The sequence below is a fragment of the Symphalangus syndactylus genome, chromosome 18, assembly GCF_028878055.3.
Source record: "Symphalangus syndactylus isolate Jambi chromosome 18, NHGRI_mSymSyn1-v2.1_pri, whole genome shotgun sequence".
NCBI lineage: Eukaryota > Metazoa > Chordata > Mammalia > Primates > Hylobatidae > Symphalangus > Symphalangus syndactylus.
Window position 1 is genome coordinate 34,961,329 of NC_072440.2, and position 23,831 is coordinate 34,985,159.

The 23,831-nt window shown below is 35.8% G+C and overlaps 2 protein-coding genes across 5 annotated transcripts in view; one reads left to right on the forward strand and one right to left on the reverse strand.

Moving 5' to 3' along the window:
- Positions 1-6,438, forward strand: part of SREK1IP1 (SREK1 interacting protein 1) — a 52,107-nt gene extending 45,669 nt beyond the window's left edge. For all 4 annotated transcript variants that reach the window (XM_063623271.1, XM_063623272.1, XM_055252142.2 and 1 more), the window contains one exon: positions 1-6,438. In XM_063623271.1, coding sequence (XP_063479341.1) covers positions 1-190 — 190 coding nt within the window. In that variant the 3' untranslated portion in view covers positions 191-6,438.
- SHISAL2B (shisa like 2B) overlaps positions 6,434-23,831 on the reverse strand; it is a 22,249-nt gene continuing 4,851 nt past the window's right edge. Inside the window, exons 2-3 of the mRNA XM_055252139.2 lie at positions 23,475-23,632; positions 6,434-6,697 (exon numbers count right to left, since the gene is read on the reverse strand). Coding sequence (XP_055108114.1) covers positions 6,564-6,697; positions 23,475-23,632 — 292 coding nt within the window. The 3' untranslated portion in view covers positions 6,434-6,563. The remainder of the gene's footprint in view (positions 6,698-23,474; positions 23,633-23,831) is intronic.

Genomic DNA, 23,831 nt, shown 5'->3' on the forward strand with positions numbered 1-23,831 from the left:
GTCTTACTCATCCAGTTCCACTGAAGAGGACACTTCAAAACAAAAGAAACAAAAATATCAGAAGAAAGAAAAGAAAAAAGAAAAAAAGAGTAAATCAAAAAAAGGGAAACATCACAAAAAGGAAAAAAAGAAGAGAAAAAAGGAAAAGCATTCTTCTACCCCTAATAGTTCTGAATTGTCCAGAAAGTAACTGAGACTTTGGCTTAAGCCATTAAATTTAAAAATTTGTTTTTAAAACGTGTTTGCCCTTCCTTGGAATTTGCTATATATTATGCTTTGCAATAAATCACAGCCTTTTCCATATAGACATTTTTCGTATTTGGGACCATTATCCCTCTGGCAATATATTTTTAATGTGCTATAACTGTAAAGTATTAAATCAGTCTTGTTACTTGATAGCCATGCCCCAAGTATAGCTATTTGTGTATACTAAACACCTCATTTTTGGTATTTGTGTCTCTGTGTGTTTGGCTAGTGTTACTACTTCATAAGTTGATTGTAAAATGGCTTCACTGCCGTCAACACGGGTCATCTATCTAGCAGTTAATAAGTATTGCTAAATCAGGTGTCCACCTTCCAATGATGAAGCAAGGTAAGGGGTAATGTTTTGCTCTTGACACAGAGAAATTTAATAGCTTTATATATTAAAATATAATATCTTTTAAAGATAGTGAAATTCTTCAGTATTTTAAATCTCTAGGGATTTTTTTTTCAATGTCATAGAAGATGCAGCTGCTTAATGGTCTTGACTAGGACTTTTTAAATGAATGGTGTCTGCAGGTAGATGATCGTGAAAGTATCTCTTAACAAAGTTTTACTCTTCTATGAAATGCAGAATTTCTAGTACTTGCCTCCTTTGTTTTTGTAATAATTAAAATATTTCTTGTATAAAGAGATTAGTTCAGCCTGTTAGTAAGTCTGCAGAGATGATGCTGAGTTGGTCATGATTTTTAGGATAGACTCCTGGGTTGTTTTACAAATGTGCCATATTGGCATGTCTTACAGTGATACCTCAAACACAGAAATTTTTATTTAGGAAGATAGCTAAATCTTTATTAGAACTGATTTTTATGTATTCAGTATGTAAATTTTATGAAGCTTGTTTCTATGAGTACTGTGGAAAATTTTATAAATGTGAGCATATATATTTATTTTGTCTGACATAATTTGTAGTTTTAAAGCCAGTTTCACACTGAACTTAGGTTTTCATAAATGACCAGTTTGGAGTGTTTCTCTCTTTTACTTTAGTGGCAACCTCAAGAGCAGTGTCAAAAAAAGAATTAAGAATTTTATTCTGTACTTTCTAAAATTTAAGAGCCAGGGAGTTGCATCGTGAAAGCCTTTATATAATAATGGAAATTTTATATGGGTAAGCATTTTCAAACACATATTAGTAGATATGTTTTTTAAATTTCTATTTTCACATTGATCAGTGTTACTTTGCTTAATACTTAGGTATCCCTTATGTCCACTAAAGTAAATGCTTACGTTGTAGAAGCATCAAACATCAACCAATGTCATGGCACAGCACCAAAGATTGCAAATACCTCACTATGGTGCACTTAGAAATTTTCAAATTGATAACCTACAGATACGGCTGCAGGTAAATTCATGATAGTGAAATCAGCTAAGTATACTTAACCTCACAGGCTAGAAAGGTTTACTGATTCTTGTTTCACCCAGCACCCAATGTGGACACCCTCAGTAAGACCCAGGGAGCCTTATAACTCCTCTTAACATATGCTTGCCCATGCTTAAATTCTAGGGAAGCTGTATCCACAGCCCTCTTCTGTAATAGCATTGCAGCCATGAGAGCTCTCACGCTTTCAGCCTTTCCATAACCTAATTTTGTCATTTGGGCCTCTCAAAAGGAAATGCTTTTGTTTAAATAGGTCAGTCAGTTACTGAGAGAAAAAATACAGAGCCAGTAGGTTTTTAGGGATTTGTTTTGCTTTTGCTGCTAGTTTTTTGAAAATACAGTTCTTCGATTATCAAGATTTTAAAAATCGGTTTTTAATATAAAGCTTTTTTAAAAATGAGGCTGGCCCAAGTGCAGTGGTGTTTCTCTACTCCCACTGCGTGACTTGACTAGCCTTGAAAAAATAATAGTAAAATAAAATATTAAAAAATAATTAGAAAATGCTACAAAGGCAATGACCTCATTCCATTGAGTAAGATAGTTAAAAATGATAGTAATTGTAGTGAAATAGTTAATTACTTGTTTTATTACTGTTAATTGTAGAGATTATAAATTGGCTCATTAGGTTTCTGAATGGTGACACAATAATGATTGAGAAGAGCAAAAGTCAGTCCTCGTTAACTAATGTAGTATGCAAATTAAAATATTTTAATGATCATTAATTTTCCCCCCAGAAATTATCTTGGTATTCCTAAGTAAATTTCCCATAATTTTAGCATAGTTTATGAAATTGAATAAAAATTTATTTTCATTGAAGTAATTTTCTTCTAAAATGATATTATTATTGAGATTGGATGCAAATCTCATGAATACGTTTTAGAAGAAAATTAATGAAATTCCCTCCCAGGCAGTATGTACCAGAAGGAAAACTGAATTTAGCAGTAAAACAGTCCTGGTCATTCTAACTACCTGTATGATCTTGAGCAAAGTCACTTAGTTTCCCTGGGCCTTGGTGTCTTTCGTCTATAAAATATTGTACCGGATTATCTCTGAAATCACTTCTAGGTTTAATATATGTAATTATCAATATTTTAAAATTCAAGCAATATTCATTTTAGAAATTATTATAAACAACATTCTATAATAGCAAAGGTTGAATTTATTAATATAACAGTTAAACACGTTCAACTTCTTCAAGCAGATAATTGATATTTGGTTCATATTCTTACAACCTAATGCATGTCATTTTCACCAAATGCAGACAGAATTTGTATTTAGGTTTGCATCTGGAACTAGATTATCTGGCACTTTATGGCCGTTATTTTTGGGTTGATGGACCTTCTCACCACACAATTTCCCCCTTTTTTTTTGCATATCATATGTTGGCTGATATTTCTCAGAGGTATACCTATTTCTTCATACTTAATATACATCTCCATTTACATCTTTGGTTCTCTGAGGTCAAAACAACAATAAATGAGAAGTAAAACAACTATATGTGTTTGGATTTACAACTCTATCTAAAATTATATAACCCTAGTTTACCTTCAGAGTAAACTAGGCTGAAGAGTTGTTAATAATGTTGATAAAAATGCCATTGAATCCTTTCTTCAGCAAATATTTATTGAGTACCTAACATGGCAAACACTGTGCTAAGTACTGGGGATACACAGATAAGTAAGACACATTTGCCTCCCTGAAGGACTTCACAGTGTAGTTTGGTAGGAGAAACACCAGAGCATACACCGTTATATAATTAGTGCAGTAATTGACATGAACATGAGTTTATAGAAACTCAGGGGTAACTAACGTAGTATGGATAAATTAGAAGAGGCTACCTAGAGAAAATGGTGATTGAATTGCACTTTAATTAAGGATAAGAATGAGGGTTATGGCAGTTCCTGACAGATTGGGTACTGTGAACAAACACCAGATGTAGAACAAGCTGTGTTACGTGTTTGTCAAGAATCACAAGCAATCTGGTGTTGCTGGTGTATCATAGGCGAGGCAGGAAGTGGTAAGAATTGAGACTACCATTTTAAGTTCTTAGGAACAAGAGGAAGGAGTCGTGTGTTCCGTGTTTGGGAGCTTGAACTATAATCTGTAAGCAATGAGACACCATTAAAGAGTTTTAAGTGGGGCCAGGCACAGTGGCTCACGCCTGTAACGTCAGCACTTTGGGAGGCCGAGGCGGGTGGATCACCTGAGGTCAGGAGTTCAAGACCAGCCTGGCCAACTTGGCGAAACCCTGTCTCTACTAAAAATACAAAAATTAGCCGGACGTGGTGACAGGCACCTGTACTCCCAGCTACTCTGGAGTCTGAGGCAGGAGAATCACTTGAACCCAGGAGGTGGAAGTTGCAGTAAGCTGAGATCACACCACTGTACTCCAGCCTGGGCGACAGAGCGAGACTCTATCTCAAAAAAAAAGAAAAGATTTTAAGGAAGGAAATGACTTTTATTGGGGTTTGGTTTTATCAATTTCATAATCCGATTAATCCCACCATTTTTAAAAGATGAAATTGCTTTCATTAGAAGGCTATGTAAAATATAATTTGATTATTTTAGGCTCTATTATTAGACTCATTTCTTTCTATGGCCTCATTATTATTTCCAAAAATTACACAGTAACCTAAATCATCTAAAAACACACAAAGCTACTGTATTCTTTATTAGACCCATCCCAAGAGTTATATGTACATGTACATACTTTGAGATGTGTTTTGTTCTTAATTGTATTTTAGGTTATTTTTGACTGACTTAAATTCTATCACTATTTTAATATTTGTTAGGTCCAAATAAACCATTTAGAATATTTTTCAATGTACAAAATGTGCTTTAATTTAATAAGGCTCCTTGCTTTTAAAATTTGGCTTAACCTGTGAAGCACAACTGCTTCAGAGTTACAGAGAGACACACCAGTTGGTCCACTGGATGAGCCCTGTGGTTCTACCTCAGGTAACCTAGTGATAAGCTAGCTCAGCAGGGAGTGCTTCAAGGACTCCAGCTGATCCTAGTGCTGAGACCAAAACTTCCTGGACATTGGGTGCCCAGGAACAGTAGGTTTCTTATGCCAGTGTGACAATCCCAGTTGCGAAGGCCAGTCTTCTGATCTCAATATCTCCTCCCAACTCCTCTAAAAATAGGTAGAGTGGCAGAGAATTGGGGTGCCTCTTCTAGAGCACAACCCATGATGCATCCAGTCATGCCTGACTCCACTATCCCTTTCCCACAAATTGGGAGGAGTTGGGGCAGTGAGCATTTTGCTAGCTCTGTCTGTTTCCTGCTTCTTGTGCCATTTATAGTTTTTGCCCATGAGCAACAAAAGTAGAATGGTGCCGGTGCCTTAACTAAATTTTTCTCAACCTAGATTTTCACCTAAGACAATATGGCAATATTATTAAATTACTGTATATCAAGATAGCAGATTTTCTGGGATACTTTAAAATCAAAGTTGTATCAAAGATCAAGAAGCACCCATAAAAGCTTTATGAACTTTCACAAAAAATAAGTGAAAATTCTTTGTTTTTATGGCCGTGTAAAATGTCATTTTTATAATGGAAAGTCTTAATTTTCAAACAACATATACTTTAAGCAATTTTAATATTTAAACATTTGCAAAATTGTCTTTTTGAATGTGAAGTTCAACTTTGGCAGTAGGTTGTTGCAATAGTGATCTGGAACTATGGTGCCAGTATAGCCACATAGGGTTATTTAAATTAAATAAATGAAAAATTTTATTTTTTCGGTTGCATTAGCCACATTTTAAGTGCTCAGTAGCCACATGTGACTGGTGGCTACCATATTGGTGCAGATATAGAAAGAACATTTCCATCATCACAGAAACTTCTCTTAGTTCTCGTCTAGAAGATAACCTTAGTTCTTGGTAGAAATTTTGACAGGCTAATGACGAAAAGTTTGTAACCCTGAGCTTTGCATGCCCAAGAAAAACAAGGTGTTCTTTTTTATATATCAGACCAGAGAAGCTGTATTCAGCACATTTTGAAATGCTAGTTTTTGGCTATGGCCATACCACCCTAAATACGCCAGATCTCGTCTGAAATGCTAGTTTTCTGACTACAAAAACTTTACAGGACGTAGTAGATATGCTCAGTAGAGCTACTTAAAATAATTTCCTTTTTTTTTTCTGTTGAATTCTATTACAAAACCAGGTCTGTGTTATAATAGAAACCACACTTATGAATAAAAATCTTTAAAAATTATAATTTGCAGAAATTAGTTTTATTTCTAGATTTCTAGGTGGTATTAATGTGATAGCATTAGGTGGGACCAGAGAACTCATTTGTTTTGTAGCTTTCATTATACAGATTATTTAGGAAATATATCAGCAAAGGATTTTTTGTTATGCTTATCTCTTGAAACAAAATATTTATTGTACAGATTATACATTGTGATTTTTTTGTTACTGAATATATTGTTTGTGCCCAGAAAAATCTAAAAAGATGTGGGTTGACTTCTAAGAGACTTAAGAACAAGTCACCTCTAGTTTATAAGACAGTTCCCCCGACATTTACCTATCCGGTACCGTCTCATAAGAATAACTGCCTGTAAGTATCAAAAAGTTGAGAAATGCTGGTAATGTGACATAAACTTCTCATTGTTCTTCACTGAGATAGGATTGCTTATCTTGTTATTAAATTCTTTAATTTCTCCTGAATAATTAGCATAATCTCATGTGATACAGAAACATCTTAACTAGCAAATAAAAGTAAATTTATACAAAGGAAAACCAATAAAACCTTAATGTGCGTTTAATAAAGTAACTGAATGATCAAAAATGCAGCTGTGTCTTGCTTTGTGAGTGATGAATTTTTGAAAAGCAATATTACAAACTGTTTCAAATGCACACTTTATTTTTATTGCCCCATCTCTCCAGTAAGCATTTAAAACACAGAATTTTTAGTTAATAAGCAATATGGATTTGTGTTGCATCCATTGTTTTTTCTTGAATTATATCATCAGCTTCATAGTATATTTCATTTGTTGCATTTGATGCTGCATTTGAATTGAGGGCTTTGGTTTCTCCATTTGACTTGCCTGCAGATACACAGAACAAAATGAAATAATTATTTGAAATTATGACATCGTTTCACTTATAAAAATTTGCACTTAAAAATAATTTTTGTAGCAATATTGAAAATATGAAGTCCTGAAAATGCTATGTGTATGAGTGAGAATTATTTTGAAGTGGTTTTTGAGTATTTCCTTCTGAAAGTCAAATAAGGGAAATAATTCAGTAACAAAAAAATTGATTTTCATGCTTACCTTTTTTCCTCCATGCTTCCATGAGGAAAATAACTACACATTTGATAAGAAGGTAACAATTTCTGAGTGACTTAACAGAAGTGTGACTGTCCCTCTCCTATGCATAAACTACATTAAAGCCAATCATAGTAACTTGCCCAACCTTAAGGCTTTGCCATTATAACTGATTTAGATGTGGTTTATTAAAAGGACACAGTTGTGCCACAATCCCATTCACTCACTCTATATGAGTCCAAAATGAGCAAAGGTGAAGGAATATGGATCTTTGCTGATCGGAAGTTAGTCTAAACAAACATAGCAAAGAAATGGATTATTCAATGAATAGTATTAGGAAAGTTGAATGATCGTAGAAATAATTAATGTATCATTTCACCAATAGAAAATAACATAAATATGTAAAAAACAGTGGAAGAAATCACAGACATTACTTATGACCTCAGTGTTGCTAAATGCACAGTCCAGTTCATTCTCATCTTATTTGATTTCTTAGCAGCAGTTGATCCAGTTATTTCCTTGGCTTCCAGGACACCATTCTTTTTTACTCCCTGCTACTTCACCATTACTAATTACCTCCATGTTGCTAAATCCACAGTCCAGTCCTCTGGTCCTTGATGACTCTCTTTTCTCTCACCTTACATCCAATCCATCAGAAATCCTTGTTGACTATACTTTAAAAATACATCCAGAATCAGACCACTTCTCACTGTCTTCACTGCTACCACTATTCTGTTTTCAGCACAACCTTCAAAGAGCTATTGTTTAAAAATAGGTTGAATCATGCCCTCTGCCCAGAACCCTCCATTCACCCAAGTCTTATACAGTGGCCTACATGATTTCATACACACACCATTAACCTCTCTGACTTCATTTTTTTCTACTTCATTCTTTGGTTCACTCCAACCTCTTTGATTAAACATTTCAGGCATGTTCCAGCCCTTGGGACTTTTGCACAGACTATTCACTCTGTCTACGATGCTCTTCTTCCAGATAATCTGCACAATAACTCTCTTTTTTCCAAGTCCTTCCTCAAAAGTCATCTTCTCTATAAGACCTACCCAAAGCATTATTTAAAATTGCAGCCTCCATATCCCCATCACCAACCCCTTCTGTCCTCCATTTTTCCCCCCAAAGCACTTATTAACTAATATAATTTACCTATTTATCATGCTTATCAGTTATTGTCTATCTCACTAAAATTTAAGTACCACATTCCAAGAAACTTTTGATTATTTTGTTCATTAATGATGTGTCATAAAAATGCCTTGCACATAGTTGTTCAATCAATATTAGTTGAGTGTATTAATGAATTAAAGGGTAAGATAGAAAACTTCTTTAAAACTGGGTAGCAAAAGACAAGATTGAAAACCAACTAGCAAAAAATATTTAGAGCAAATGATGCATGTCTAATATGTAAAGATCTTACATATCAACATGTAGGACATTAACACCTTTTAGTGAGTGAAGAAAGTGACAGAAAAGATAAAATGGCTAATAAACATGAAAAAGATTTAATCTTGCTAGTCAGAAAGAAATGTAAATTTGAAAGGTGATAAACCATTTTTCATCTCTCAATTAGGTGAGGATAAAAAGTAATTTTTCTTGGTCAATGGTGTAGCACGATGGAGTGTAAACTGGTGCATACTTAAAAGTGTCAAATGTTCCTACCCTGTAATTCCACTTCAACAAGAAATTCCCAAGGAAACCATCAAAGATGAGATCTAAAACTTATAGACATCTTCTTCACTGGTTATTTTAAATACCAAGAAATGAAAGTACCTTAAATTTCCAATGATAGAATTGCTAAATATCATGCCTGAGATATCATGCAGCCATTTAACTTTTAAAAAAAAAGGTTTCTAAGAAATGTTTAATTATATGGAACATGCTTAGAATATGATGTCAAATGAGAAGAATGTAAAACTATCAGCAAGGCCGGGCGCAGTGGCTCAAGCCTGTAATCCCAGCACTTTGGGAGGCCGAGGCGGGCGGATCACGAGGTCAGGAGATCGAGACCATCCTGGCTAACACGGTGAAACCCCGTCTCTACTAAAAATACAAAAAATTAGCCGGGCGTGTTGGCGGGCGCCTGTAGTCCCAGCTACTCGGGAGGCTGAGGCAGGAGAATGGCGTGAACCCGGGAGCCGGAGCTTGCAGTGAGCCGAGATCGCGCCACTGCACTCCAGCCTGGGTGACAGAGCGAGACTCCGTCTCAAAAAAAAAAAAAAAAAAAAAAAAAAACTATCAGCAATATAATGATAGCTAATACTTACATAGCACTTACGCATAACACTATCAGCCTGTCTGCTAAAGCCCTTTAGGATAACACATAAACTTGGTTAGGCTGATGATCTGGTTCTGCTTTCCTCTTCTGGCTCAGTTCACCCACTTCCCTTCCTTGTCTTTGGTGGTTCAGATACCCACAAGTCCTGTTTTCCCCAAACTTTCCCTGGTGTCTCCCTCTCTGCCCCAAGCCTCTTCCAGCTGCCTAGTGTCTCTAATTCTCCAGCCTCCTTTGCTTGAAGAATTCTTCAGGTTTTAGAAAATCTGCCACAAACCTCCCTAAGGGGAAGTCCATTAGCCAAGACTCCTTCCATTAGGTGGTTTATTAAAAGGACACAGTTGTGCCTACTCTACATCCTCTTCTTTTCACCATATAGCATGTCTTCTGGATATGAGTTTTTAATTTTTTTTCTTTAGGTGAATCTAAACCTTGCCTTTAAGTATGCTAATACTTCCTGGCTTTGCATATTAATTGCTTTCTAAAACTAAACTGCTTTTTGTAAGTAAAAATATATATTAAAGATACTTTTCTATAAGTAAAATGCTTTGTAGTATCAATCAGGACATCCCTCACTCTGGGACGATTTCATGGTTCAACACTCAAAGGACAATATTATTTACAAGTTTTGAAAGATGTCTCACTGTAGCTTCTATATCTTACCCATAAGACTGAAACATGCATTGTATTGATCTCTAGGCTAATATTAGAAGCACTGAAATTTAAAATCTGGGGCCTAGAGTGGCACAATAATGACTTTATTTCAATTACTTCTCTTCTGAACTATTTTTAGTAGTAAAATAAGTTACTTAATATTCTACTTCTAAACATGCAATCAGTATAATTTGATTTTTAAAAGCTAATTTGTTGTAGGCACAGCATTTGCTAGCCTGGAAAATAGCCTTTGCCCAATCAGCAAGCAAAGCTATTTAAAATAAATATAGTAGAGAAAGATGGCATGAAAAATTTAAGAAATAAAAAATTACTGACTTTGCAAAGTAAACATTTTCTAAAAATTAGATTCAAATTTAACAAATAATAAACAAGGTTTATAGAAATTATATCTTATTGTCAAGATGATTAAAAAATCAGGCATTGTATGGATTGTTTTCAAGATTTTGAAAGAGAGGTTTAATTGGCCTCATGCTGTCTTTATTAGGGCTTATTATTCAGGAAATTAAGTCTTTTCTCTCAAAGAATAAAGGTTTTCACCTGTGTTTGAAGTCTTTATGTTATCACTTTGGTTAAATGAATGACTTATTTTGCAATGACCTGTGATCCTATTTCATATCAAGTGTTTTAAACTTTTTATATTTGACACACTTTCTAAAGTCAAATTCTAACTTGTATCCTCATTAATTTTTTACTATTAGTCCCCAGAAGTCCAAAAGAGACATATTTGGCTTATTGGTATAGAAATCATACAGGAAGCATTGTCAAATAGGAAATGGTGTTTGGTTTTCTTTGGCCTATATTTGTATAAATGTTATTGGTATGTGTTCCAAAATTATGGGAAACTCCTATAATTCTAATATGACTTAGTGTATGTTATTAAGAATTATTATGTAAAATTGTTGTATGCCACAGAAGTAACAAATTGCTAGTAAAATGTGGTTTTAATAATGGCTGTCCTAAGACTTCTCTTGTTTTGCTCCTCTTCAAAAGGTGGTTTATAATCAGCTGTAGGACTTTGATAGGTGCTCTTGAATGCAAGTTTTTAAATAACTTTGGAAATTGTGACATTAGAATAAAGGAAAAACTTTCAGGACTCTCAGAGAGCTGAAATGTTCATGAATATCAAACAGGACCAGAGTTAACTGCGTGGACTGAGTTAAAAGAAGACTGAAGTAATCTTTTTGACCTTTTGCTTAAAATGTTGCTGATCTTTTGTTTTGTTTTTCAGAGTGAAGAAAACTTCTTTTAAGCTATCTACAGCTTTTAACAATTGAGTAAAGTACACTCCTGTAAACAAAATTTGGAGCATATTTCTCTCTGCCTGATTTCTCCAGAATTTGGAAACTATTTGTGAGTTTTCTTAACTTATGGCAATATAGTTATATGTGTAAGTGCAATAAGAATGTTTTCTTTTGCAACAGGACACAATTGGAGAAACTGGTTGTTTTTCCAAGGCTTTGAGTAGAATAGCATGCTTTCCTTTAAGGAATCAAGCTTAACCCATAGAGCCAATAAAAGCCCTTTGGGGAAAACTGGCCTCATACCATGTCCTCACAGTCCCTGTATAGGGCTCCTAACCTGTGGTAAGTAAAGAACGTCACATTCTAACAGGCCTAGGAGGCCCAAGTTATCTTGGGACCTCAAGAGGAGAGGAAATTACACAAATCATAGGTATTTGAGGATACAAACTCATGGCTGGGCTCAGCTAAAAAAAAAAAAAAAAAAAAAATTCTTATCTGAGATTCCTTGAGTTTCATCAAAGCCAATTTTAAAAGCCTATTTGAAAAATAATTATCCTTGCTGCCCTTTGTACAAATAGTCAGGCCAAGCATAAGACTAAAGCTTATTTTTGCAAACAAATCAGTCCTATTATGATTTGTTTTTAATAAAAATGGGAGACTGGAGAGAGAAAAACTATGTTTCAAAATGAGCTATAGTACACCTGTTATTAGATTCTAGTCTTGCCTAACATTTTTCAATTTTTATTATTTTCTACAGTTTGGACTGAATTCTAAAGTTTTTCCAGGCTACAAGCCTCTAAAATAATGTTTTTAATTTAATTTTTGTTCTTTCTTTTCCCTTTTTTCCCTATTTTTCCTATGTTGAAATCACTGAAAACTAAGCTGTGCTTTCTTTAAAGCCTGGCAAACTGAAGCTAGACAACTTAAGCTTTAGAAGAAAATAACAGCAACCTATTTACATACATAAGCCACTTCAAAGTAATGTGGCCTATATTGATTTACCAGGATTGTTCTGTTTTTGTTTTCTCTCTTCCTCCCCGTTTTCTCTTCATAGGACATGAGACTTCACAACCTGCTAAAAATAAGCTTTCCTCATAATGTGGGACCTACCCATCTAGGAATGAACCATACTAGCCGTGAGAGATCAGAAAAAACCTGAGACTAGACTCATTTCTCTTCTAAAATGCTTTCTCCAAAAGATTTTAAAAAGAAAACGGTGGAAATGTGAAAGGAAAATAAATAAATCTTGGGACTCCAAAATCACTAAGCTAAAGTGAAAAGTCAACCTGGGAACTGCTTAAGGCAAACCTGCATCCCATTCTATTTCAAAGTCATCCCTCTGAGGCTCAGCTGAGACAAATGCATATCTGATTGCTTCCTCTCCCCCTACTGTTTATGTGAAAATGCAGATTCACTGAGCCAGACTAAATTGTGTATTCAGTGGAAGGCCGATCAAGGACTCAAAAGAATGCAACCTTTTGTCTCTTACCTGCTTCTAACCTGGAGTTGTCTCACCTTACCAGACCAAACCAATGCACATCTTACACATTTTGTTTGTTTGTGTGTTTAAGACACAGTCTTGCTCTGTCACCAGGCTGGAGTACAGTGGTGCAGTCTCGGCTCACTGTAACCTCTACCTCCTGGGTTCAAGAAATTCTCCTGCCTTAGCCTCCTGAGTAGCTGGGACTACAGGCATGCACCATCATGCTCGGCTAATTTTTTAATTTTTTGGTAGAGAAGGGGTTTCACTGTGTTGCCCAGGCTGGCCTCGAAATCCTGGGCTCAAGTGATCTGCCCGCCTCTGCCTCCCAAAGTGCTGGGATTACAGGTGTGAGTCACTGCACCCAGCCCATCTTACACATATTAACTGATGTCTCATGTCTCCTTAAAATACATAAAAGCAGACTGTATCCCCACCCACCTGGGGCACCTCTCAGGACTTCCTGAGGCTGTGTCAGGGATACGTCCTTAACCCTGGCAAAATAAACCTAAATTGACAGAGACCTGTCTCAGATATTTTGGATTCACATAATATATTTGAAAATCAAATTAAGGTGTTTGTAGGTTATTTTTCACTTGTTTAATATTATTTTTACTCTTTAGTATCATAGCAGGTAAAGATAAAAGATCAAAGATTTAAGATATAAATTAGTTTTATATTATCTGGGTGACATTTGTATCTTATATAAGCACTGATTTAAGTATCTAAAATTTTAATTTTTTTTGAATTCCTGGAAATATAAAAAGTGTAATGTTAGTTAAAGTCCCTCATGTTTCTAAAGCTTTTTACATACTTAAATTCACAATAGTTTAATCAGATGTTCAAGGTGTTTTGTCATAACCAATTTGGGGTTTTTGGTTTTTTTAATGGGAAATAAACTAAGGAAGTTATTTCCTAACTTAGTCATTCCAGGGTTCTCTCTAAGTCATCCCCATTCCGATGCTCTTGTTTCCATTATATATTTCTCTGGCAACAACTGAAGGAATTTATCTAACTTCTTTACTCCCCCCCTCTGAGATTAAAAGGCTTGTAAAATACATTACAGTAATATAGATTTTTATTCATTTATGACTTGTAAAGACCTTTATTCCCCAGCCTCAACTCATTATTTACTTGGCTATTGGATCCTTCTAACCAGTGTTAAGTACAAAGATATTTTTTGATTGGCTTCTAAAGCCAAAGCAATTCCCCTAACAAAACCAAATTGCTATGTGAAAAAGAAAAGATGTGTTATAAATACCATAACACCTCTAGCGTTCTCTCTTCCTACAGGTTAGACAAATCCAAAAGTGCTTTCAAGGTATATCCCTCTGGTAACTTAGAGTAATTGGACATATTGGGAAATAACTGCACTTAGTGGAGCTATAGCGATAATATAGTCCAGCTAACCGCAACTCTGGGATAATTTTAAAAGAGAAAGATGAAAATATCTCAGCAACCTCAGCTTTTCCTAGTTTTCTTTAATAAATAGAAACTAGTTTCTTAACCAACAAAATAGGGATAAAAACAGCTGCCTCTTTTCTGTCACAGGTAACAACATGGATTCAATTTAAATAAATCTGTAATATCATTGTGCTCTTAAGAGATTTGTTACACATAAAAACTTTTTCTTATTTAATTTATTTTTCTCATTAGTGGAGTGGGAATTGCCAAGATTCAACATCACAGTTCTTTCCTAGGTTAATTGTCAGCTGCTCTTCCTGCTGCCTGCTACTTATTTCCATTCTTTTGTATTTGTTGTTCTAGTCATTGTATGTAAATTTCAACCTTTCTTTAATCCTATACTTCCTAGACTGGCATTAAATTGAAGCTTTGGCCTTTGCCAAAATTTAAATCCAATTCATCGAACGAAATCTTTCTACCTATCCTCATCACAGGTAGGCCAACATAATTTTTCTGATAACAGTTAAATTTTGTATTTATTTTCAAACCCTTTCCTCAGGGACTTATGATTCTTCTGTGAACTCTGCTCTTGCCTGCCATTTCAAAATATCAAAAGAATGTTGGGGACTTCTGCAGGTCTTTATCTCGTGGCTATCAGGCAGAACTGTAATTAAGCCTTTCTACTATCATCTGCCAATGTCCTCCTAGCTTCTGTGTTACCATTCTGAAGTTCTTCAGCAGCTTCCACGTACTAACCTAGCTGAGTTACTTTATTATTTAGTAGAAAATCTACACATCCCACTCATCCTGCAGTTCCTTCTTGCGGAACCAAGCAATCTGAAGTTTTTACCCTAAAAGTGTTTATTTTTATTTGTAAGAGGACGTTTTCCCTTCAAATTTAATATGATGATGCACAGGACTGGGTGTGAGCTAAATGGTGAAGTGAGCAAAACTTATTGACCTCTCCCTTTTCAATGCCCTGCCCTTCCCTCAAGTATATAGAGAGATCTCACATAAGCACAGTCAAAAAATTCATCATGAAAGTTAGAATCTTGGACTTGCCCTTTTGCTATAGTCACTCATTAATGAGTGGAGGCTGTTCTATTCAGAAATTTTTTTCCTACCCTATTTTTTCCAGAATTCACCTTTTTCTTTCTTTTCTGTATTGTTAAATTCTTCCAACCATTGATGATCAACAGTATCTTACAAAGGAAGTTAGCTGATATTATATATCCTTGAAATAAATGATTTTCAATGAGAGACTGGCTTCTATTTTGCTTATTGGTTTGAACATGACTGAGGATTGCTTGACTCTGTGCCTTGAGGAGGACTCAGAAATGCTATTATAATGGCAAAAACTGCAATTACTTTTGCACCAACCTCATAAATGTAGCAGTAGCTCTGTTGAGCAATTTGATTTTCTACATTGTAGGAACAAAAGCAGTTGTATAAAGTTCTAGGCTTATTATTTTAAATAAAAAGTTTTTCTATTTAAAGGGACACAGGTGGCCTTTTATGCCATTGAGTTCCAATTACCCTATCTTCTGCTAAGATCTCAATGAATTCCTTTAAAATCTTTCTGAAATAAACACTGATATTACTATTAATAAATAATTTGGCAGCCTAATTCATAAGAGCTTTGAGCAAATGTTTTTGAAAGGACGTTAAGGCTATTTAGAAAAGTAGTTCCCAACTTCTTTATAAATTTAGTACAAAACCCATCAAAATACCATTTGTCTTTTTAAAATTGGACAGAGTGATTCAAAAGTTTATTTGGAAATTTGAATGTTACTAGACTAGCCAAGAAACTGTGAAAAAGAAGCATGAGAGGAGAGGGGAGATGGAGTCTTGTTTAATCAGATATAAAATAAACTGTATAGCTACAGTAATTCTTAAAGTATATTACTAGCTTAAAATAAACAGATGGATCAATTTAACAAAACACAAAGCCCGAAACAGACCACAATATATATAAGAATTTAGTTTATGACTAGTGACATTTTAAATTGTCAAGAGAAAAATGGATTAGCCAATAAATATTTGACAACTGACTCATTATTTGGAAAATTAAAACGGCAGATCTCTACCTCACATTTTATACCAAAATTAAAGCTCCAGGAGTATTAAAGATTTAAGTATAAGAAAAATGCATTAGAAGAAAATATAGACAACTACATAATTACCTAATACAATATAGTTATCTATAGATATCTAAATATATAAATATAGGTAACTATATTGGGTAATTATATAGCTAGGTAATTATATAATTAGATAATCATAGGTAACTATAACTAATTACTAATACTTCGAACTATATTAGAAAATATAGTTAAAAATTCACTATATTAGGGCCGGTTGCAGTGGCTTATGCCTGTAATCTCAGCACTTTGGGAGGCCAAGGCAGGCTGATCACCTGAGGTCGGGAGTTCGAGACCAGCCTGACCAACATAGAGAAACCCCATCTCTACTAAAAATACAAAATTAGCCTGGCATGGTGGCTCATGCCTGTAATTCCAGCTACTCAGGAGGCTGAGGCAGGAGAATCGCTTGAACCCGGGAGGTGGAGGTTGCAGTGAGTCAAGATCACACCATTGCACTCCAGCCTGGCCGACGAGAGCGAAACTCCATCTCAAAAAAAAAAAAAATTAACTATATTAGAAATCAGAAATTAACTATACGAGAAAATATAAACTATACTGGAAAATATAGTTACCTATATTTTCTTCTAATGCATTTATTTTTTATACTTAAATCTTTTATCTTTATATCTTTTGGTGAGGGGAAAACTTTCTAAGTGTGAAATCAAAAGGAGAAACCACAAAAAAACTTCTACAGTTGAAAATTAGTCACATACAAGATTTATTTGTTTGTTTCTCTGTATTTCCTAATTTTCCTATAATGAACTGATAATGAACTATAATGAATTGAAAGGAAGATTTTCTTTTAGGGGAGCAAGGATATCTTCTAAGACGAATATAGCAGACCACGCTGAGCCTGCCCAAATCCTGTTTTGCTCACAGGCAGAATAAATGTTTGCATTATCTTTAAATTTGCTTTCCTTCTCAGTATTTCATATATAACTTATGCTTTTCTCCTAGATAACTGTGCCTTACTGCTGATTTACTTACCCCTTTTCATTTTTATTATCTGCCCTTACAAAAGAGAACGTCAAATACAGGCTTGTTGTTTATTATACCTATACAACTGTATTATTTTATTTGTGCCAAGCAGCTCTACTAATATTTGCCCTTCTAATTTTTATCAAAAATTCTGCTTCTAAGAACCCTTCTCTTTGTTCCTTCCCCCTGCCCCTTCTACAACTCCAGAGTATCAATAGATATTCAAAGCCCCAGGATAAATATGCTTTATCTTCCTAGAGCATCAATTTTACTCAGATATGAGAGGAAGAAGATGCTATTATTAGAGTAAAGCAAGTCATTATATTATGCAGTCAAATTGAAAATTCTCATAATTTTAAAAATAAAATCGGAACTTCAGAAAATTTAAAGCGCATTAGGCTTAAAGCAGGCCTTTCTACTCTAGCCCTTAGAATTCTGAAGACACAGGTTCCTTTCTCTCACATAGTTGGCCCTCCATATCCATGGGTTCTGCATCTGTAGATTCAACCAACTATGGATCAAAAATATTTGGGAAAAAAAGCATCTGTACTGAACATGTACAGACTTTTTTTCTTGTTAATTACTCCCTAAACAACACAGAATAACAACTACTTACATAGCATTTACATTGTACTATATTGTACTACATATTAACCTAGAGATGATTTAAAGCAGGGGTCCCCAACCCCTGGGCCATGGACCAGTACTAGTCTGTGGCCTGTTAGGAACCAGGCTGCATAGCAGGAGGTGAGCAAAGGGCGAGCAAGCATTACTGCTTCCGCTCCACCTCCTGTCAAATCAACACTGGCATTAGACTCTCGAAGGAGCACGAACCCTATTGTGAACTGCGCATGCGAGGGATCTAGGTTGTGCTTTCCTTATGAGAATCTAATGTCTGATGATCTGTGGTGGTGCAGTTTCATCCCAAAACCATCCCTCCCACCCCTGACCTGGAAAAATTGTCTTCTATGGAACTGGTCCCTGGTGTTAAAAACAGTTGGGGACTACTGATTTACAGCATATAAAAGAGCCAGGCACAGTGGCTCATGCCTATAATCCCAGCACTTTGGCAGGCTGACACGGGTGGATCATTTGAGGTCAGGAGTTTGAGACTAGCCTGACCAACATGGTGAAACCTCGCGTCTACTGAAAATACAAAAAACTTAGCCAGGCATAGTGACCAGTGCCTGTAGTCTCAGCTACTTGGGAGGCTGAAGTGGGAGAATGGCTTGAAACAGGGAGGCAAAGGTTGTAGTGAGCCAAGATTGCACCACCACACTCCAGCCTGGGTGACAGAGCGAGACTCCGTCTCTAAATAAATAAACAAATAAATAAAATGGAAGGATATGTGTAGGTTACATGCAAATACTATGCCAGTTTATATCAGAGACTTGAACATCTGAGGACTTTGGTATCTGCAGGGGGTCTTCGAACCAATCTCAATGAATACTGAGGGACAACTGTATACGTTTAAGGATTCTCTGGTGGAAAAGTTTGAGAAGCAGGGCTCTAAGACACCCCTTTAATTGCTCCTCGATTAGCCATTAATTCCTCCACAACCTGTGGAATGAGCCCTCACCCTCAGAGTGTAGACTCAGAAGGATGCCTTTCACACAGCCATCTTTTTCTTTGTACGTCCTATACAGAACAATTTACAAGCAATGGCATTCTTTTAAACATTGGCATTGGAAGCATGCATGACCCGAAACACGAAAGTTTAAAAAGAAGAAAATGGTTATGGAACACAAGTTAAGGACCAATCAATTGCTTTAGCAATAGGTCCTGTGTACAGAACGAGCCCTAGGGGTAGTACAGTTAGAGTCTACAATCACCACCAGAGACTTGCTTTTTTGAGAATCCATTCCAAACGTTGGAGCCTTAAATTGTAATGAAATTCAATCGAATAAAGATATACTATGGAAAATCTTGGCAAAATAGTCTAATATTAGACTATTTTAGACTCGTCATTTATAGAGGGAAAAAAGTTCAGTGTCCTAAGTCAATTTAATATGTACACAAGAACACATTTCCCTTTAGGCCATTCAGATTTCCTATAATGCAAACAGTTTCAACTGTAAAAATTAACCTAAAATATTGAGAGGCTGACCCATGAGAAAGGAAATGGCTAACTGGCGAAACCAATTTTCCTCTGACGTAATATTTACTTGCTTGATTTATTATGCAAATATTCTATTATGTTCCTAACCTTCAAGACATTCCTTAAATGCAATAAAGCCACAGACTTGCTTTCTTTTTTTTTTTTTTTGAGACGGAGTCTTTCTTTGTCCCCCAGGCTGGAGTGCAGTGGCGCGATCTCGGCTCACTGCAAGCTCCGCCTCCCGGGTTCACGCCATTCTCCTGCCTCAGCCTCCCGAGTAGCTGGGACTACAGGCGCCCGCCAACACGCCCGGCTAATTTTTTGTATTTTTAGTAGAGACGAGGTTTCACCGTGTTAGCCAGGATGGTCTCGATCTCCTGACCTCGTGATCCGCCCGCCTCGGCCTCCCAAAGTGCTGGGATTACAGGCTTGAGCCACCGCGCCCAGCCCAGACTTGCTTTCTTAATAGCTAGAACACTGGCATCCATTGCTAGGTAGTAGAATCATTGGAAAGGAACATGCATATTTAACGAAGGGTACAGCAATGTTTAAATATCACAGCAAAGGCTCGCTTTCAAATGCAAACAATTTTCTCTTCCCATTCCAGTGACATTTGAACTATTTTTATTTTGGGCTCTCCACTATGTCTAATTTGGTTAAAATCAATGCAAGGGACCAAAATCACCTCACTTGAAAGCAGCAGGAAGTCACTGATCACGTAAAATCCTGCCTTACCAATAGCCCGCATTCGGGAAAGGTGTACTGAATTGATTTGCCAATTTGACAAAATATATTTATGAGAGGGGCAGAATGAGGATATTTCTTTGCAAGTAAGCAGCCTCATCTAACTATAATGGACCTCCTTCACTCAATAGCGACAAGAATACAAAACTTGAATCAACAAACGAACTAATTCTGTTGCTACGTTCTAAAGTCAATATGAAATAAAATTTTGGAGCAGTACCTAAGCTAAATCTGGAAAAATAACCAATTTTTATTTAGCACAGTACGTTGTATAGAGAAGGCAATCAATGAATGTTTTATGACTGTGACGTGACAATATTTTGCCCGTGTTTCTCAAAATATGCTCCTTTGATCACACACATGCAGTGCTACCCCATTCAATTCATTCATGGAATATTTGCTATGTGTTCTAGGCACTGGGGATACAGTAGTGAGCAAACAAGACAAAAACTCCTACTTTTCTGGAACTTAGTTTCTAGTTGGAGTGGACAAAAGATAGACAACAGGTAAGTAAAGGATATGATATGTTAATGGTAAATGCCTAAGATAAATTCAAAGCAGGAAGAGGGTATTAAATGTTGAAAGGGAGTTAAAAATGCAGATAGGGTAACCAAGGGAGAGCTCCTGGGAAGGTAACTTTTGAGTAAAGATGGAAAGTGAAAATATAAGTCATGCAGATATCTGAGGGAAAAGCATCCTAGACAATAGTGGAAGCATGTGCAAAGACCCTGAGTCAGGAATTTCAAGGAACAGCAAAGGGGCCAATAAGGCTGGGCATGTGAAGATAAGAAATATAAGGGCAGATCACAAAAGTCCTCATAGGTCATGACGAAGACTGTTTTCTCCATTGAAAGAGATAGGAAGCGATTAGTGTTTTCAGCAGAGGAGTGACATGACCTGACTTGTGTTTTAACAGGTCTGCTCTGGCTGCTCTGGAGAGCAGACAGCAGGGGAACAAGGACAGAAGCAGAAAGAGGAGCTACTTGTTTTAAAATGCAGAGCCTGGAATTTGTGTTTCTAACAAGCTCTCTACATGATTCTTAGGCACAAATTTAAGAACTGCAACTTTACCTAAGCAATTGAGACAAAAATTGATTTTACAATCTGATTATTTGATAATCACTAATCAACTTCCAGTGGAGAAACTGGGCCTAAGTCATTTGTACTAAATTCAGCTAACAACCTGTCATTTTGGCCATGCAATCTCCAAACAGTACTTCAGGAAGAGAACTTTCAAGGAATCTTGGCCCCCTTGTTCTGTGACACAGGATACCCTCTGAGAGGTCTCCTCTACAGAGAAGGAAATGAGAGCTAATGCAATCACACAGTGGTGATGTATTTGATAAGGTCACAGAACAGGTACCCCATAATATGAAAAGTTTTAGGATGCAGCTAAAATAGAGCATATGGGTGGGGACTTTTCTCAATTTTTTTAACATAAAGATTTTCATTTTATTTTTACGTGGAAGCAAGTAAGCACTTGTGTGTCATTCTAAATACATACATAAATCCTAAATTTATATTCTAAGTTTATATATTCTATATATAAATTCTTGATAAATTCCATATATATATTCTATAATGCATATTCTAGATTTGTTTATATGTGTATCTCACAATAAAATTTATAATTAGTACTTTTTAATACACTATAGGAATTTACATTCACAACAGTTTTAACAATTCTTTATGATTGAGTTTTATAATGGTAACAACTAGCATTTGTATAGCACTTGACGTGTGAGATAACAGGACCTAGTTCCACAAACCATAAACATTTATTTCTACTTTATAGTCACACTACACACATATAAATCCCAATATTTTAACTAGTTTGCAATCTAGTCAATACATCTTCTACTTATTTTTTCTATTTCTTTTATATGTCTCAATTATTTTATATGCCCCTCTGAACTCTGTACACAGTAGACACACAGATAAATTCTTAACTGACCACTGACTAGCCAATATAGAGTGATGCAAATATTTGGTTCAGAGAATAAGTTATCAAATACTTGGTTCCTCTATTTATTTGATATCGGGGGACCCACCCCCAATATTTCAACAAAGGTTCTTTCTATTTTCCCTAAGTGTCAGCCAGCTGAGAAATAAAGAGAAAGAGTACAAAGAGAGGAATTTTACAGCTGGGCCTCCAGGGGTGACATCACATATCGGTAGGACCGTGATGCCCACCTGAGCCGCAAAACCATCAGGTTTTTATTAAGGACTTTAAAAGGGGAGGGGGTATACGAATAGGGAGTAGGTCACAAAGATCACATGTGTCAAAGGGCAAAAAGGAGAACAAAGATCACATGCTTCTGAAGCCAATAAAGATCATAAGGCAAAGGGCAAAATCAAAAACTCCTGATAAGGGTCTATGTTCAGCTGTGCAAGTATTGTCTTGATAAACATCTTAAACAACAGAAAACAGGGTTCGAGAGCAGAGAACCGGTCTGACCTCAAATTCACCAAGGTGGGGTTTTTCCCCACCCTAATAAGCCTGAGAGTACTGCAGGAGACCAGGGTGTATTTCAGTCCTTATCTCAACCGCATAAGACAGACACTCCCAGGCCAGCCATTTATAGACTTCCCCCCAGGAATGCATTCCTTTCCCAGGGTCTTAATTATTAATATTCCTTGCTAGGAAAAGAATTCAGTGATATCTTCCCTACTTGCAGGTCCGTTTATAGGCTCTCTGTAAGAAGAAACGTATGGCTCTATTCTGCCTGACCCCGCAGGCAGTCAGACCTTATGGTTGTCTTCCCTTGTTCCCTGAAAATCACTGTTATTCTGTTCTTTTTCAAGGTGCACTGATTTCATATTGTTCAAACACACATGTTTTACAATCAATTTGTACAGTTTAACACAATAGTGGTCCTGAGGTGACATACATTCTCAGCTTATGAAGATAACAGGATTAAGAGATTAAAGACAGGCATAAGAAATTATAAAAGTATTAATTTGGGGAACTTATAAATGTCCATATTAAAATAAAATCTTCACAATTTATGTTCAGAGACTGCAGTAAAGACAGGCATAAGAAATTATAAAAGTATTAATTTTGGGAACTGATATATGTCCATATTAAAATGAAATCTTCACAATTTATGTTCCTTTGCTGTGGCTCCAGCCGGTCCCTCTGTTTGGGGTCCCTGACCTCCCACAACAATTTGACTTCTTTGACTCCGTCCAAAATCAAAATTTTAAAAATTTCAAGAGGATAAACCTTAATAACTGGAAGGAACATAAATATATTTAAAGTGGATTTACTGAACCAATGATTTAATTTTCATGAGAATAATTACATCCTGCTGCTATTTTTCCTTCAGCACAATTTCTCTAAGGTATTTCATCATTAAGGCCTGATTCAATGTGAATTTTTAGTGAGACACATAGTAAACTGAATTTTTAAAAAGCATTCATTGTTAACTGTATGATCACCCAGGTACAAGTTATTCTTTTGGATAGAGTTCAGGTAATTGGTAACAAATAATAGATACTGATTACCTTCTTGAGTGGAAGAAGCCTCTAAGTGTTGAAGCTTAAGGCCAGTGTCTAATCTTTGAGGCTTTGTATACAGAAATAAATAGCAAAGGACACAGACACTGATGACAAAGGCGAGTAAAACAAGGGCAGCAATTCCTAGTCCAATCAAGGCACCAATGCTGAGGAAAACAGAAAAAAAGCATGTGTCACACAAAGTGGTTCACACTGGTTCAACTAAAGAGAAGGCATAAATATATTGTTAGTTCTTGTTCTCAGTCATTCATAACCAAATTGTATTTTAGCATAAAAAGTAACTGATTGAAATCTACAGTTCACCTTTTTCCACCACCAAATTCTTATATTTTCTCTGTAGGATTT